At 38.5% G+C, this 19,065-nt stretch overlaps 1 protein-coding gene across 4 annotated transcripts in view; it reads right to left on the bottom strand.

Moving 5' to 3' along the window:
- Positions 1-19,065, bottom strand: part of FREM1 (FRAS1 related extracellular matrix 1) — a 256,334-nt gene that overhangs the window by 116,576 nt on the left and 120,693 nt on the right. For all 4 annotated transcript variants that reach the window (XM_054657951.1, XM_054657964.2, XM_054657963.2 and 1 more), the window contains 4 exons: positions 14,561-15,061; positions 9,610-9,704; positions 5,819-6,120; positions 4,198-4,394 (listed from right to left, as the gene is read on the bottom strand). In XM_054657951.1, coding sequence (XP_054513926.1) covers positions 4,198-4,394; positions 5,819-6,120; positions 9,610-9,704; positions 14,561-14,794 — 828 coding nt within the window. In that variant the 5' untranslated portion in view covers positions 14,795-15,061. The remainder of the gene's footprint in view (positions 1-4,197; positions 4,395-5,818; positions 6,121-9,609; positions 9,705-14,560; positions 15,062-19,065) is intronic.

Below are 19,065 nucleotides of genomic sequence, written 5' to 3'. Positions count from 1 at the left end.
AGAGGACAAAAATCCAGTAGGAAAATGCTGGAGATAGAATCAAATCCTAGGAGCTGCAGGAGAAATTGCAAGTGATCACTCAGGTTAGAAATAATCCTCTTAAGAGAGCTATGAGTGATAGATCAATGAATGGGACTCTCCAGAGAAACCATAAATTTGTCCCTAAGACAAAGATGCAGCTTGAGACATCTACCAGGCTCAGAGAGCATGAAATCACATGTCATCAATGCCTGATCAAATAAGATCCCTCTCTCCCATTCCCCAAAACCACCCCCGCCACCAGCCTGAAAATTAAGAAACTAACCAGCAATGCCCAGAGAAAAGAGAATTGCAAGAGAGGAATAGAGAAGAAGACAATCAACCCCTTCCCTTCCCACTGCATGGTTGATGAAGGCAGGTGAACGATACTGAGATGTCCCAGGGTTTAGAGTATCTAATCTTCGTGTGTCACTGGGAAGAAGTATTATTTGAAGATGCATAATTAGAAAACTCAAGAGGGGTAAATTGTGATTTAGAAGGACTGGTGCTTAATGCTAAGACCAACTGAGTCTAGAGTCAAGTCTAAATAAGTATGTTATTTTAAACATGTTAATAAAGTGGATACAAATGATGAAAGAGCTTACTGCTTGTAATAAAGTATAACAATCATATGCTAGAACTGAAATTGCAAATTATATAAACAAAGCAATTGCCAGGAGAAAGGATCAACTGGATCAGTTATCATCATACATAGGAAGGAGCCAAGAGAGCTCACTTCATTTTTTCACCATACATATTACAAATATAGGCTTAAGAATATTTTTAAGTTTAGAATTAAGTCCAAATAAAACATCAAATGTGATAAGGAATTGTCAAATAAGATAAAGGCAAAGAAAACATCATTTATTTTACAAGACAAATTTTTTTAATCAGCAAGAAAGCATAAAACATGATAGAAAAAAGTGTATCTATTACTACCACAAATATAAAGTTTATATTTCCTTATTCAAGACAAATAGTCTGAAATTCAACAAAAATGTCCAATTATATGTACCTTACAAGAAAGGCACTTAAAATTACATAGAAAGATTAAAAGGAAAAGGGTGATACAAATTGATCATTAATGGAAAAAGCAGAGAGACCACATAATTTCAAAGATGAATTCAATGTGGGCAGTTGATAAAAGTAAAAAATATAAGACAAAGATTCTTATCAATAACATTATATTTAATATTGTTCTTCTCAAACCAGTGGGGAATAGAGCAAAAATAAGAAGAATAATTACAGGAAAAGAAAGAACAAAATTATCATCATTAGTGAAAGATATAATTATGGTCTTTAAAAGCCCAAAGAATTGAGAACTTCTTAAAATAATTGAATTCAGGAAAGAAGCCAGATAAAAGAAAATTATTCCAAAAATAGCTTTTCTGTTTATCATCAATAAGCATTGAGAAGATATAATGGGAGAAAAATATTCTATTCACCATAGGTTCACAAAAACAAAGTGCCTAGGACTGGACTTAATAAGTATGCTCACCTTACATGAAGGAAACTATGAACTTTACAGAAACCTATAAAAGAACCTTTGTTCAATGAAGTGAGATACCTCATTTCTGGATGAAAAGACTTAATATTGTAAATGTTCCATTATTCTAATTTTCCCAAAATAATTTATAGTTCTAATTGGATACTGATAAAAATCCTTAGGGGCTTTTTTTTAAACTAACATAAATGATTTAATTATATTTATTTGGAACTAAGTCTAGGTGATAATGGCCATGAAAATTTTGAAGAGAAGTGATAAGGAAGAACTTGCCTGTAAGAAAATTATAGGCCTATTATGTTTAGAATAATATGAGACTGACAAAGAATAAGTAGGTAAATCTAAGAAATAAAAGAGCTAGCCTTGAAATTGTATACGTTATATCCTTATACACAATAGAAGATCATCTAAAATCAATGGGAAACAAGTTAATTGTTCAATGAATAGTGTTGAAAATTTGGGCTATTTGGAAAAAACTGTTCCTTATATTTCATCATATAATAAAATTTTATTTGCGGTAGCTTAAAAAGGCAAATGTAAGGAAGAAGACCTTTAAAAATCTAGAAGAAATTATGAGTGAAGGGTCATTTGGTCACTTGATGAGAATTGACTGTACAACCATAAAAATAACAAAAGAACGAGATACAAAACTTCACATATAGTATAAACGCGATTCCATAAAACAAAACCAACTCTGGCATGCACTCATGCACATGTGTGTGTATGTAAAAATGGTAAAAATACAGCTATATTTATTTTCTTCTTATCTTGCTTTCTGTGTTTTTTTAATATTCTCTGCAGTGAGCCTATTACTTTTATATTCATAAAGGAATCTGTTTTATGACATGCCAAATAAGCTATAGAATAGGTTAATGACAAACAAAGCAAGAAGGTAAAGGGATAAACTCCCAATAAAACAGATTTTAAAATATAAACAAATAAAGCCCTATTCAATATAGTAAGAAGAAAATGAGAAAATTTGATCAAAAAGAAAAATGGCTCCAATTTTTTTCAATGGATATAATAAATCATTAAAAGTGAAAGGAGTTTTGTGTTAAAACAAACAGAAAACATCTATTAGTTGTCTATAGACCTAGTGTTTAGGTCTGTATGAACAAGGTATGTCACTTCGCGGGGCCACCACTATAAAATAGGAAGCTTGAGCTAAACCCAGCCTGCTTTTGCAAACCTGGCTAATGAGTTTTTTACTGGGTGACTTTTAAAACCAGCAATATGCATAGTGCTACTATGTGCCAGGTTTTATGTCAAGCATATAATAAGTATTTATCATTTAATCCTCTCAGTTACTCTAAGAAATAGGTACTATAAACCCACTTTAAGTTGAAGAAAATGAGACCAAAAGTCACACAGTTAGTTAAGTGGATGTTTGAACCCAGGCAATCTGGGCCCAGTGTCCATGCTCTTAACTATTATTTGGACTCAGAAATTTATCCTTGAAAAGCTACCCAAGTGATTTACCTGATCAATTTGACTAGTCTGCCTCACAGTTTTTTTCCAGATCTTAATTCTATGATTTTGTTTTATCATTTCTTTATGATTCCTTGTCACATCAATTCCTTGGGGTAATAATATTCAATATCTGACTGGGCCCCTTAGGAGAAATCCCAGTGAGAAGCCAGATTGTGAAAGATAGAAGTATTTCCAAACATCATCTTGGATCATCTTTCCTCAGCACAAAATCTCAGCTGTTTCACTTTGGGAGGCTGAGGCAGGTGGATCACGAGGTCAGGAGATTGAGACCATCCTGGCTAACATGGTGAAACCCCGTCTCTACTAAAAATACAAAAAACTGGCCGGGCGTGGTGGCAGGCGCCTGTAGTCCCAGCCACTCGGGAGGCTGAGGCAGGAGAGTGGCATGAACTTGGGAGGCAGAGCTTGCAGTGAGCCGAGATTATTGTGCTGCTGCTCTCCAGCCTGGCCGACAGAGCGAGACTCTGTCTCAAAAAAAAAAAAAAAAAAATCTCAGCTGTTTCAGCAGGTGCAGTTTCCCCGGTTTCCCCAATAAACAAATTATAGAGTTCATGAATCAGCAGCACTGCATGTTAAATATTTCAAATAAATGGAATCCACTTTCTGTCATTATTTCAATATATAGAGATCAATAGGAGAAAAACAAGAGAATTAAATGAGATTGGAAGATGCAGGAGGTCTTTGGGAGCCTGTCTCCTTGATGAGCCAGCCCTTCATCCCAAAGCCTGGAAGAGTGACAAATCTGTGACAAACATAACCATGGGACTGAGATTCTCCTCCCCCCCTAGTTTCCTGTGACCTTGCAGAGTGGACCCCCTGATTTCAAGAAGGACAAAAGGAAGCATCAAAGAGAAGGTGTTATAAAATGTCAAATGACAAGCTGAAGAGTATTGGAAGTAAAGGAGGAAGAAGGTTAGCACGTAACTAGCCCCAGTCCTTCCCAAGTTGCCGTACTGATGGTGGACCTAGAAGAGAACCAGAGAAGGGAAATTTTATACAAAAGCTACTGTTTTAAGCACTTACTAGCAGAACCAACAAGCCCGCAGTTCCAATGAGTCGATGGCAGTTTTACCCCAAAAAGCACAGGAACTCTCCCTGGCATGGGGGCCAGCATGAGTAACCCTGTGTAACTGGCTCTCTTACTGTGAATCCTGGGGGCACCCACACATAACCCCAAACTCTACCTTGTACACAATTTTACTCCTGGTATCTGTGAGGTCCAGTTGGATGGAGATATAATCAATGTTGGGTGAAGGGGGATCCAGATGCTGATAACGAAGGCCCATCAGCAGGAACTCCTCACAGCTCACTTTGAGGCTTCCTATTTTCTTTAATCCTGGGGTACAGCTTCCACCTGGACACTTCAGTTTTGCTCTCAGTTCTAGAATGTACAGCACTGGATTAAGAGAGTCACTTAAACATAACAATTGTAAAATTTAGAAACCAGTACTCCATCCCATGAATACTTATTCCCTCTCACCGCCTCAAGAACACTCATGTACCCTCCAATCATTCACTGAGTGGGTTGTCATTATTCTGAAAGCTTGTAGTTTCCTTTACTGAAAAATGGTTGACCAGTTGTCTCATCGTGCCCTCACCCACCAAAAGTTAAACTGAGAGAAAAAATAATAAAATATGTTGTCTGAGGCTTCAACATCTCTGACAAATAGACCAGCGACTCACTGCAGGCCTTCCACAGTCTTTCCTTTACAGAATCAGCTTCCATGTCTCTATCATACAATCTCTACTAGGCTGTCTACTCACTGAAATCCCCTCCCCATGTGGCTATCACACACTCAAATCCTGCGTATCCTTCCAGGTCCACCTGGTCTTTTTACTAAGCCTTCCCTTAAACATTCTTTGACCACCTGAACCAACATGCTCTTTCTCACTGAAAACCATAATTGTCTCTCCAACAGTCTTCACATCTCTAACCAACTGTATTTCCACTCTTGTTTAGTATATAATACTCATAAGCCACTTTCAAATTAAAAAAAAAAATTGTACAGATGAGGTCTTGCTAGGTTGCCCAGAATGGTCTTGAAACCCTGGCCTCAAGCAGTCTTCCTGCCTCAGCCTCCCAAAGTGCTGGGATTATAGGTGTGAGCCACCATGCCCAGCCACCCACTTTTTTTTTTTTTTGGAGTCTCATTTCTCAGACATACAAAATAGAACAAATGTGCCGTTAACTGTCATTCTGTCCAAATTCAAAGTATTACTACTATTGCTATGATTATCCCTTATATTTCTTGGCTTCTCATAGTTTCCAGAGAGAACAGGAGGTGCCCAAAATAGGTTGATTGAGTGAAAAGCAGAAGGAATGTTACCCATAAACTCTTCCTAATTTCGTCTATCACTGCTACCCACTAGCTTTACTTCAAATTTGCTCATAATCCAATAATACTCCATAAATGCACCAACTACTACTGTTGCTATTACTAATAACAGCTGACAATTAATGAGTACCTACTGTGAGCCAGACACTGTGTTAAGTACTGTGTGTATGTATAACCTCATTTACTCTTATCCTTACCCAACCCTACAGGGCAGCTATTTTCCTTTCTCATTTTAGAGAGGCTTAGACAGGTTAATAACTAAAATTACACAGAAAATAAAGAACAGACGAAGTTCTCAAAACCAGGTCTTTCTGATTGTAAAGTCTGTGCTCTTAACCACTAACTGACACTGTTCAGCCAGCTAAAATGACTAGTTAACTGGAACTCTTCATCATGGTGGAAGGTGAGCATGCATGGATATTTTTGTCAGTTTTGGTAATACCCAGAAAGGCATTAAAAGACATCATACGGGACTCTGGGAAAAAACTGTGTGGCTGATCTCCACGAGGTTCTTCTGGTCGAGGCTCCCCGAGAACCATCTGGCCATGGGCTGGCAGCCGAGTTCTCGCAGTGTCCAGGCTGACCGTACATTCCAGGCTAGCCATCCTATCATAATCGAATCTGAGCAGATTTTTATCAATCGCTTGGGACAGGCCATTGAATTCAGGCACCTCCAGCACATTGTTACTCATATGGATGATGTTACAGTCTGGTTCCAGGAGATAGACCCACAGGATAAAGGTTTCTATGAAGGTATCTCTTTCAGTAAATCTGTGGAGAACACAGGGCAAAAGCAATATTAATTGGTGCTCAGGTATTTCTGATACCCATGTACTCAGCTGGAAGACTAAAGATTGGCCTTCACCAAATTTGTGCCACAGATTGAGTTTGGATTTCCTTTCTTGCTCTACTCCCAGCCTCTCTGTTCTTTTCCCTGCATCTCTTTACCCTGGTGTCAACACCTTTTCCTGCCACTTCTTCCTCCCAACATCTTTCTTTCAACACCTGCTCTCAAACTCATCATGCACGTGGATATTTAATGACTGCTGAGATCTCAGAGTCTCACTTCTAGCACATGTGTAATTTAAGAGTCTCAAGCCTATATAATTTCTGGATTGACTTTTAATTCAGGAGTGAAGGGGTGAGTGGTTTCTGAAGCATTCAGGCCTTTTTGCCCTTCAGAAACACCACTACATAGGTGGTCATTTGCAGCCTAGTTTGGGTGTCCAGCTCAGTGCTTGGCATGTAAAGCATATTCAGCAATTGCCACTTCCATTCCCTCCATCCACTTAGCAACTCTAATCTCAGGTTGTTTGAAGAGTCTAAAATGGAGGGGTGTCATTTTTTTTGAAGGGAGAAGATTAATGAGTGATAAGCATGCATCAATAATGCAGCTTCTAATTGATGTGCTCTTATTATGGCCCAGGCATTATGCTAAATTCTCCATGATAGTATATAACACAATCCTTATAAAAACCTAGGATAGACATTGTTAATCCCATTTTATGGAGGAAGAAACTCAGGCATAACGGGCTCAGGTAGCTTGCCAAAGGGGCTGGAGAAGGAGAAGTAGTAAGAGGGGAACAAACATGCTCCCTGATTTTCTGCTGCCTACTCCCCTGAATGTTTTATTTCAAATGTGCTGAAGACCAAGAGGGGAAGAAGCTCCTCTAACCCTGCATTTCATGTGTACTCTTCCAGCCTCCCAGCAGCCTAGAAACCCAAGGAAGGAGTAGAAGCAGCAAGCATTCATCAGCTTTTTTTCTTTTTTAAATGTATTTTTATTTTTAATTTTGTGGGTACGTAGTAGGTGTATATATATATATACATATATATACACATATATATATATGTAATGGGGTACATGAGATACTTTCATACAGGCATGCAATGTGTAATAATCCCATCTTAATAAATGGGGTATCCATTTTTTGAGCATTCCCTCAAGCATTTATCCTTTTTTTTTTTTTTTTTTTTTGAGACAGAGTCTCACTCTGTTGCCCAGGCTGGAGTGCAGTGCTGTACTCTCGCCTCACCGCAACCTCTGCCTCCCAGGTTCAAGAGATTCTCCTGCCTTAGCCTCCCGAATAGCTGGGACTACAGGTGCCTGCCACCACTCCCAGCTAATTTTTGTATTTTTAGTAGAGACGGGGTTTTGCCATGTTGACCAGGCTGGTCTCAAACTCCTGACCTCAGGTGATCTGCCCGCCTTAGCCTCCCAAAGTGCTGGGATTAGAGGCATGAGCCACTGCGCCTGGCCCACTTAACCTTTTTGTTACAAACAATCCAATTATAATCTTATAGTTATTTTAAAATATGCCATTGAATTGTTATTGACGGTAGTCACCCTGTTGTGCTATGAAATACTAGGTCTTACCCATCCTAACTACTGTTTGTACTCATTAACCATTCCCATGTTCCCTGCAACTCCCCACTACCCTTCCCACCCGCTCCGCGCAAGCTCTTTGAAGTTATTTGTTTTTTAACTCTAAAGTCTTAGAAAGATCAAATGGCCCGGTATGCTGATTTCATATCTTCCTAAGGAATCCTTGAGTGCCGCTTCATTTTCTCAACACAGCATTTTGTGTCTCTCTTTTGGCGCTTGTTCTGCATCAAAATTACCTGCTCATCTTTTGCCTTAGACTACAAGCACTAAAATAATCTGTGTATTCTCATCCTTTTGTTTATTATGCTCAACGTACAGCCTGGCCTGTAATAGGTGGTCATAAATGTTTGTAGAATGGTTCACTGTTCCAATGTCTTGTACAAAAGTCTTTTACATTAGTCTAATGCTTAAAGGAAATTCACACCAACATATCTAACCAAATATTCTTAAAAGCAATAAAAACCAAATAAAAAACCCTATAAAGGCCTACTCCACATACATCAGTTCTCAGTTACTTTTATGAAGTCAGATATATCATAATTGTGAGCTTAAATTTAAAATTAATTTTCACTGGGATATAATTCATATACCACAAAGTTCATCTTTTAAAAATATACAACTCAGAGTTTTTTAGTGTAGTCCCAAGGTTGTACAACCATCATGACTACCTAATTCCAGAAGACTTTCATCACCCCCAAAAGAGACACATTTCCCTTCCCCAGCCTCTGGCAACCACTAATCTACTTTCTGTCTCTGTGAATTTGCCAGTTCTAGACATTTCATATAAATGGAACAATACAATATGTGACATTTTGTGCCCGGCTTCTTTTACTTGGCATAATGTTTTCAAGGTTCATTCATGCTGTAGACTTTATCAGTGCTTCGTTCTTTTTTTATGGCTGAATGATATTCCATTCCATGAATATACCACATATTGTTTATCCATTCATCAGTTGGATTTATTCCATTTTTTGGCTGTTATGAATAATGTTGCAGTGAACTTTATGTGCAAGTTCTTATGTAAAACATAAGTTTTCGTTTTTCTTATATATATGTATAGGAGAAGAACTGCTGTCTCCTACGGTCATTCCATGTTTAACTCCATAGTTGATTTTTAAAGAATTTTAGGCCAGTCGTGGTGGCACATCCCTGTAATCCCAGCACTTTGGGAGGCGGAGACAGGCAGATCATGTGGTCAGGAGATCAAGACCATCCTGGCTAACACGGTGAAACCCCACCTCTACCAAAAATACAACACATTAGCCGGGCGTGGTGGGCGCCTGTAGTCCCAGCTACTCAGGAGGCTGAGGCAGGAGAATAGCTTGAACCTGGGAGGCAGAGGTTGCAGTGAGCCGAGATTGCACCACTGCACTCCAGCCTGGGCGACAGAGCAAGACTCTGTCTCAAAAAAAAAAAAAAAAAAGGAATTTTAAATATTTAATATGTTTTAAAATGGAAGATATTGCACTTTCTGTAACTAAACAGCTGGTAACAAAAAAGAAGAATTTCATTCATTTTTGGAATATATTTTCTCCCTGATTTTCATTAAGAATTTGTAGTTTATAATTTCCATTTTCTACCATAAGTGGTGGGTTGGAACACCAGAGATACCTATATAAGGACACTAGAGGGAAACAGGATACGGCTAAAAATTTGCCACAGAAGAATCCTAGGGAAGATGACACAAGTGGAAATAACTGAAAGTTGGCTACAAATCTTGCCTGATCCACTCAGGCCTCCAGTTTCTGTTGATTACTTTCTTGTCTGGAATCTATTAACTCCCCTCATGACAATACATATCCACAAGAAAAGCCCTCATAAGAACACAGAATGGTTACTTGGCAGCAAATGAGCGATGTTCCTGTGCCGCTTACCTGTAAAGTCTAAGCTTCACTGTGTCTTCATCAAGAATTGGACAACCATTGTGAACATACTTGACTTCATTGGGAAGGAAATGGCAGTCAAAGACCTAGTTCACATGAAGAATTGGATAAATATCTATGAGAAAATTGGTACAAGATTTAACATTTTGCCAGGAGAGTACTGCCTGGAGAAAATATGCTCTGTTAGTAATGTGTGTATGTGTGTCAGCGTGTGTGTCTTCACCACCACCACCTCTACCCTACCCCCATACCCAGTCACCATCCTACATATACAGCTGTCTCTTGTTTTGAGAATATCTAAGTTGTGAAAACCAAAGCAGTTCAAGAAAATCAGTTAAGGGATGATTACGTCTCTAAATAAGTGTCTTTTTACCACCTACAGTGCATTTAAAACATAGTTTCATTTTTCGAAATTTTATTTACCCCTTTCAGGGGTTCACAGCAATTGAGTTAGAGAGTTCTTTCTGTGTGTCTGCATGAAAAGGCATGCTTTAACCCACCCACAGACACACTGTATTCTTTCTGTATATCTGTGTTCTCCTTTCATTTCTTTTTTTTTCCAAATAGTATTCTCATATTCAAAGATGAAGCCACTGACTATGGACACTACTGTGGTTAATCAGAGTCTAACATGACCCAGAGTTGTGTCTTACATACTTGCAAAAAACTGCTTTCATTAGTTAGGCAATAGCAGAAATGGCAGATGAGAAAAACAGAAATCTAAAAGCAATTTCCTCTATTCAAATAAAATTATAATGAACTGTCTCACCTCACTCAGAATTATTAGGAGATCGTTAACTGTTACATTTTGGGAACCTGATTTTTAGAGGAAGAATCATCTCTCCCACCCATATCATGCCCTTCATTCTGCCCAATCTGACTTTGGTAGAGTTCTAATACCCTTGAGGTATGCACGCATGTCCACCATTGTGTTCGTGGTGTTTCGTCTGTACCTTTTCACAGCCTCAAACATTTTCAGACAACATAATTCACTCAGAGAAGACTTTACCACTAATACAAACGATTTTCTTCTCCCACAGATATCATTGGTTCCTCTTTTAAACTGACAACTAGGAAGGAGATGAAGCAAAGACCTTCCCCATATCATTGACAAATAGTCATGGTAATAAAGAGACAGTCTGCTTTGTTAAAAGAAACATCTGTTTTATGTTTCATAATATGTTTTCCTTTTATAAAAGGTGACAACCATAATTGTCCATAAATTTACTAACTAAAACAAAGGAGAGCTAAATCCTTTTCTAATTACTGTCTAGCTTTGTTTTTTTCCACTTCAACTGCTTTTCAATTACAATTTATAATTAAATTGTCACACATTCCTAGCTCATTACTCACTTTAATGACAGTAAAATGGTTCAAAGTAGAGATACTTTCTTACCGCTATATTTCCTATTCAAAAAAGCAAGTTTAGCGCTAACCTGGGGTGCTTTCCACCCAGCAAATTTCTTGCTTTGGGCTAGGTGTGAGAAGTGCCATGTGTGAGGGAGTCTTGTCCTAAAACATGAGGAAAACATATTGCCGTCAACCTCATCTAATTGACTATATCAAGAGGGTTATCTGAACAGAAGGCACTGGTGTGCATCAACTGAAATCCCTTTCCAAATATTCAACAGGAAAATGAACCTGTTGATCCTAAGACAAACTTCAGTAATGAAATGAAAACACTAATTGAACAGATGTTAAACAAAACATTTTCTGTGCAAGTCACATGAAACTGTTCATTACACAGCAGGGTGTTGTTAATACAGTCGTCTTGCTAGAAATGGGTTCACATAAACTTGGCTTTCAGCTTATTACTAAGCTGTATTAAAGAATAATGTTTAGGCTGTGTGTGTGTGTGTGTGTGTGTGCACATGCACTAAGCTATGCTTAATTTCTAAAACTCCATAAGGAACGAACCCCTAGGGAAGGACTGAACCAGCCTGCATTAAAAACCAAGCACAAATTCAACAAAACAAAACAGACTTAGGAATCTTGTTCTTGTTGAAATTATGAGAATAACAAATAGGAACAATCACCTGGCAGTTTGAGAAACAAAGTTTTCCCATGATATAGATTTCTCTCACACACAGTTTTAATATTTGGCCAAAAAAAGTGATGAAACTCCATATTTTAATGAACTCCTTTACCACAGAATAAATATTAGAATATATAAATCCCATACCGACTTTAGAGGCTATAAATCCATTTGAGATGTCATATTTGCCTCTGGAAATACATACACTAAGTATTCACGACTTGATTCTACTTTTTCTTAATGAGCAATAGCAGGCTAGGGAATCAGTATATTCAGAGGTGTTTCTCAGCAACCAAGAGTTTCCTAAATCAGCCAGGCAATTTGTGGTTTCTTCTCTATACTGTCTTTCTAGTAACTGGAGTTTTACCTTAAAATCAGAGAGTGTGAGATGGAAATGACTTGCAGGCCTATTCCAATCCTTGATTCTTGTGAACAAATGTTTTTTACCTAGTTCTAGTCACTTGGATCCCTTTTTGCTCCTCAGTGCCTTGGAGCAGGCCAAGCAATCAGGACCATTAAAACATCACTAAAAATATATAATGGAGACAATTTTATTTCTCTCAGAGAGACTGCCATATACGGTAAGGAGTCATAGGCCATTTGAGATAGGGAGAGGAGAGCTCTCAGAGGCTGGCTTAGGTAACAATAGATTATCTCCAAATTGCCTACTAAGGAGAATCTGGTCATCTGCAGGGCTTTTGTTTTGCTCAGTTGGGCATGCATGCTTGAGGTCCAAACTGGAAGACAGCTTAGACAGCTTGCTCCTGCGAGCTACCAGTGGGAATTTTGCTTCTTCTCTTTTTCACAATATACTCAGTCCCACTTCTAAATAAATGTTGAATGATTTTTTAAAATATATTGATTGGAAGAGGTACCATATTATCAATCATCAGTCTTTATAAGACACCCACATGTGCCACTACAGCCCTGGGTTCCTGCTTTATCAAACACCCCAGTCCTCTAGGATCAGGTGTCCTATTTTACCCTCTCTCAAAACTCTAAAGGCTGCATTTTCCCTTTTTTTTTTTTTTTTTTTTTTTCAGACAGAGTCTCACACTATCACCCAGGCTGGAGTGTAGTGGCACTATCTTGGCTCATTGCAACTTCCGCCTCCCGGGTTCAAGCGATTCTTGTGCCTCAGCCTCCCGAGTAGCTAGGCTTACAGGTATGTGCCACTACGCCTGGCTAATTTTTGTATTTTTAGTAGAGATGGAATTTCACCATGTTGACCAGGCTGGTCTCTAACTCCTGGCCTCAAGTGATCCGCCCGCCTCAGCCACCCAAAGTACTGGAATTACAGGAGTAAGCTACTGCAACCAGCCTGCATTTTCCTTTCGACCCCAGTCCCTGTAGTTGGGTCTCTATCACCCACTCCTGAGCTTATTTGTATTGCTTCCTCATCCTATTTAGCACTTTGGGGTTCTAGTATGAGCAATCCCAGGTATCTTCTTTTTCCCTGACTCGTAAGTGCCAATCAAAACACATTCAGAATGCAAGTATAATTAGGAGTAACTGAGGAGACACTGCAACTACCAAACACTTGGGAATACAATGGCTAATATGTGGAGCCATTGTTGAATTCTAACATGTTTTAGATACCCATCTAAAGCTCTTTGACTGACGATAAAATCTTACAAGCAACTAGGCAGAGACATTTGGTTACTACCACATCAGAAATACTTGCAAAGTGAGACCCTCTTCCAAAGAATTCTGATGTGTTTCAGAATGGGTCTATAACTTGAAGTGTGGTAAATGGAGTGTCTAGAGATACCAGTTGAGCTAGTATCCATCTAAGTCTTTTTTTCTCTCTCTGCAATACCTAGTACCACTTTTCAATAACCTCATGGATTATGTTTCTTTAGCCAAATGAAAAGGAAATAAAGTTCATAGTTCAGCAAAAGAGAATGGTCCATTTTTCCAGAAGCAGCAGCAGCATCTAGTGTTGAATATTCTCAAGACTGTTTGCACTGGGAGCAAAGTTACAGGACAGTAGGAACAAGTAATAAAATCAGAAGCAATTTTTAAAATTATGTATAGTGGTAACTCCTACTTTAAGCAAAAACAGTGTAAGAGAATATAGACTTTTTAAACCCAGTGAATTAGGAGGTAACTCTTCACTCTACAAGAAGATTGACAATAGAATACCCTTAAATATAAAGCTCTCCAAGATTTTGATTAAAAGGAAAAAAATTAAGCAGATAATTTCAAAGAACAGTGAATATTTAAAGTGAAGTATCTTCACATCTCTTTTCTACTTCTTTTCCCTTACTCAGAAAAAATGTTTAAGTGATGTTAATAGATGAAACATCTTCAAGTTTTACCTTTGCTGTGCTAAGGTCACAGGTATGTCCTAAAAATGTCTTGAAATCTTGATCTCTTATCCAAAGCCACTCTGACTGGCAATGGATGTGATAACTCGGGGCAGGAATAACTCCAATGTAATTCTCTTACATGATGCTTTGTGCTTTTTCCTGTATAATTAGCTACTCAATAAGGTCAAGCAGCTGGTAAGATATACCAGAGTTATCTTCAAGAAAAGAGGAGAAATTGGAAAGACTTACTGAAATAGTGCATTATTAAGAAAAAAAATACATGCATCCATATTAGTTTGAACCTGATTTCCTCTATAAATGTTATTATAATCAGGATTAAATCCTGCTGGTTTCAGGCTTGTAATCTGAAGTCAGCCAAGAATGTTTAAAAATAGGTTTCACCTCACATAGAAAAGCAGCGCAATACTATGCCTACTAATTGCAAGTCCACCATTTCAAATGTGAACATCTTCTAATACTCATCTTTGATGGCTTGAGGGGAGACCTTTTACATCTCTGTTCTTTGTCCCCCACACATTTTCATACACTTGCATTCATACACACGACTGAACAGAAAATCGCAGATAGGACCTACCTGTGGAGTGAGTTTCCCAACCCTCTGGGTTATTGGCTCATTCATCACAACTTCCACTTTGCAGGCATCTTTCTCTTTAGGGATGGCAAACTTCAGGTCATCTCCTGACAGGAAGGCAGAGTGGCCCTTCATCACCCTCACCCCACGGTTGATGCTGATGAAGGTGGGGCTGGCCCAGGCCAGGAGGAGCAGCAGCAGCACGGCATTCGCAGCCCCCCAACTCAGAGAGTTCATGCTGACAGGGCCCAACTCTTCTCTGTCCACCGGCGAAATCCCTTTAACAAAGGAGGGCTTCTGTGCTTCCTCCTGGAGGGTCAGCTCATAGTCCAAGGGGCAGGGCGAGGGGTCCTGACAATGTGCCCCGAGATCTTAACATGCCCCTTTCATTTCAAAGTCAGACAAGGGGGCCTTTCAGGCAATCCCAGGGCTTTTAATAAAACTCGCTGATCACTCCTGACAACGCCGGCAAGATTAATGGGCTTCCCAAGCGCTTTTCTAATCCTGCAAATGGGAGAAGGGGTTGGAGTAAAGCGAGAGAGAGACCAAAAGGTTTATGTGGCTATTCAAAAGATCGCTGCCAACAAAGGGATCTTTCAACCAGCCTATGAGTTCAGCTAAATTAAAAACAAATAAACTAACTTGACCTCTAGACCCATCTGAAAGGCAAAGCAGCCATTTCATTACCCTGCTTATAGCTCCTGCTTCCGGACTTGACATATCCCAACCGGGATGTCAGTTGTGTGGTCCAGGAGGAAACAGCCAGCCTTATTGCCAACAAGTGTGGCTTTTGGTTCCCCGAGTTCATAGACAGTTGTCAAACTCTTTGCTTCCCTTTCCTCATTTGTTAAATGAGGATTATAATCTAATTTTTTTCAGAGAGCTGATAGGATTATTAACACATTGTTTGAAAACATGATTCATTCTAAATCAGTGCTACCTGGATAAGAAAGAAGTTTAATGATTTGTCACACTGGGCACACTTCTGACTCTGCTGGGAAATGAAGACACCTAAGAAACATTTGAGTGGAAATTACAGAAAATATGCTTTTTTCTAAGTGAACATTCAAGTTTTTGTTTATGTGTGAAAGGGACTATGAATGGGGTGACATAGCTTCAGCACGCTCAGCTAATGACACAGCATATGGACATGCGTATTTATACTATCTACAATGCTAATTACATTCCCATGTACTCAACTTGCACAAATAGAGTCTTTGTTTCCACTTTATCCACTTAGAATTTCATGATGATTTCTCTGTGTTCCATAAGAAATGAAAAGATTTTATCTAAAGTAAAATGCACTGAAATATATCCTTAAATTCCCAGTATAATTAGGTGAACAAATAGTGGTTTGTTATGCCCAAAGAAAGGCCTTCCATGTTAATAATTTCAATAAATTTCTGTGCATAACCAGTAGATACCAAAATGAATGTTTGTCAGAAGGTTGTAGAAGAACAAATGCCTCCATTATCCACATCTAATCTATTTCCATTCCCTTGTCACTGTTTGCAACCTTTCACTTTTGAGGCACTGTCTGACTTGTGTCACCTGATACCTGAGGGGTGTACACTTTACAGAGCAGCCTGTTTTTTATGGTATCAGTCCCAGAGTAAAACTGTTCACACACTCCAACTGACTCTATTGTCCACAATCAAGCTGACTTAGGTTGGCTTATTTGGGCAAGAATGCGCATCTGGTTGCTTTGTTTTTTGTTGCTGTTGTTTTTGGGGTTTTTTTCCTTAAATTTAAAATGCCTTTTATTATGCTCTGCGAAATGTAAATGTCACACACTTGGTAATATTACTGTTACATAATCAGTGCATCCTTTTATCAATATAAAAAATACCCTTAGAAAGGCTATCAATTTAATATGGTTTCTTTATTTTATTTTATTATTATTATACTTTAAGTTTTAGGGTACATGTGCACAATGTGCAGGTTAGTTATATATGTATACATGTGCCATGCTGGTGTGCTGCACCCACTAACTCGTCACTTAGCATGAGGTATATCTCCTAATGCTATCCCTCCCCCATACCCCCACCCCACAACAGTCCCCAGAGTGTGATGTTCCCCTTCCTGTGTCCATGTAAGAGAATATAGACTTTTTAAACCCAATGAATTAGGAGGTAACTCTTCACTCTACAAGAAGATTGACAATAGAATACCCTTAAATATAAAGCTCTCCAAGATTTTGATTAAAAGGAAAAAAATTAAGCAGATAATTTCAAAGAACAGTGAATATTTAAAGTGAAGTATCTTCACATCTCTTTTCTACTTCTTTTCCCTTACTCAGAAAAAATGTTTAAGTGATGTTAATAGATGAAACATCTTCAAGTCTTACCTTTGCTATGCTAAGGTCACAGGTATGTCCTAAAAATGTCTTGAAATCTTGATCTCTTATCCAAAGCCACTCTGACTGGCAATGGATGTGATAACTCGAGGCAGGAATAATTCCAACGTAATTCTCTTACATGATGCTTTGTGCTTTTTCCTGTATAATTAGCTACTCTATAAGGTCAAGCAGCTGGTAAGATATACCAGAGTTATCTTCAAGAAAAGAGGAGAAATTGGAAAGACTTACTGAAATAGTGCATTATTAAGAAAAAAAATACATGCATCCATATTAGTTTGAACCTGATTTCCTCTGTGTTCTCATTGTTCAATTCCCACCTATGAGTGAGAATATGCGGTGTTTGGTTTTTTTCCATGTGTTCTCATTGTTCAATTCCCACCTATGAGTGAGAATATGCGGTGTTTGGTTTTTTGTCCTTGCGATACTTTACTGAGAATGATGATTTCCAATTTCATCCATGTCCCTACAAAGGACATGAACTCATCATTTTTTATGGCTGCATAGTACTCCATGGTGTATATGTGCCACATTTTCTTAATCCAGTCTATCATGGTTGGACATTTGGGTTGGTTCCAAGTCTTTGCTATTGTGAATAGAGCTGCAATACACATATGTGTGCATGTGTCTTTATAGCAGCATGATTTATAGTCCTTTGGGTATATACCCAGTAATGGGATGGCTGGGTCAAATGGTATTTCTAGTTCTAGATCCCTGAGGAATCACCACACTGACTTCCACAATGGTTGAACTAGTTTACACTCCTACCAACAGTGTAAAAGTATTCCTATTTCTCCACATCCTCTCCAGCACCTGTTGTTTCCTGACTTTTTAGTGATCGCCATTCTAACTGGTGTGAGATGGTATCTCATTGTGGTTTTGATTTGCATTTCTCTGATGGCCAGTGATGGTGAGCATTTTTTCATGTGTTTTTTGGCTGCATAAATGTCTTCTTTTGAGAAGTGTCTGTTCATGTCCTTCGCCCACCTTTTGATGGGGTTGTTTTTTTCCTGTAAATTTATTTGAGTTCACTGTAGATTCTGGATATTAGCCCTTTGTCAAATGAGTAGGTTGCGAAAATTTTCTCCCATTGTGTAGGTTGTGTGTTCACTCTGATGGTAGTTTCTTTTGCTGTGCAGAAGCTCTTTAGTTTAATTAGATCCCATTTGTCAATTTTGGCTTTTGTTGCCATTGCTTTTGGTGTTTTAGACATGAAGTCCTTGCCCATGCCTATGTCCTGAATGGTAATGCCTAGGTTTTCTTCTAGGGTTTTTATGGTTTTAGGTCTAACGTTTAAGTCTTCAATCCATCTTGAATTAATTTTTGTATAAGGTGTAAGGAAGGGATCCAGTTTCAGCTTTCTACATATGGCTAGCCAGTTTTCTCAGCACCATTTATTAAATAGGAAATCCTTTCTCCATTGCTTGTTTTTGTCAGGTTTGTCAAAGATCAGATAGATCTTTATAGATATGCGGCATTATTTCAGAGGGCTCTGTTCTGTTCCATTGATCTATATCTCTGTTTTGGTACCAGTACCATGCTGTTTTGGTTACTGTAGCCTTGTAGTATAGTTTGAAGTCAGGTAGCGTGATGCCTCCAGCTTTGTTCTTTTGGCTTAGGATTGACTTGGCGATGCGGGCTCTTTTTTGGTTCCATATGAACTTTCAAGTAGTTTTTCCAATTCTGTGAAGAAAGTCATTGGTAGCTTGATGGGCATGGCATTGAATTTATAAATTACCTTGGGCAGTATGGCCATTTTCACCATATTGATTCTTCCTACCCATGAGCATGGAATGTTCTTCCATTTCTTTGTATCCTCTTTTATTTCATTGAGCAGTGGTTTGTAGTTCTCCTTGAAGAGGTCTTTCACGTCCCTTGTAAGTTGGATTCCTAGGTATTTCATTCTCTTTGAAGCAATTGTGAATGGGAGTTCACTCATGATTTGGATCTCTGTTTGTCTGTTATTGGTGTATAAGAATGCTTGTGATTTTTGCACATTGATTTTGTATCCTGAGACTTTGCTGAAGTTGCTTATCAGCTTAAGGAGATTTTGGGCTGAGACAATGGGGTTTTCTAGATATACAATCATGTCATCTGCAAACAGGGACAATTTGACTTCCTCTTTTCCTAATTGAATACCCTTTATTTCCTT

Source organism: Pan troglodytes, chromosome 11 (genome assembly GCF_028858775.2).
Source record: "Pan troglodytes isolate AG18354 chromosome 11, NHGRI_mPanTro3-v2.0_pri, whole genome shotgun sequence".
In the NCBI taxonomy this organism is placed as follows: Eukaryota; Metazoa; Chordata; class Mammalia; order Primates; family Hominidae; genus Pan; species Pan troglodytes.
The sequence above is the reverse complement of the archived record's forward strand: the minus strand, read 5'-3'. Positions and strand labels throughout refer to the sequence as shown.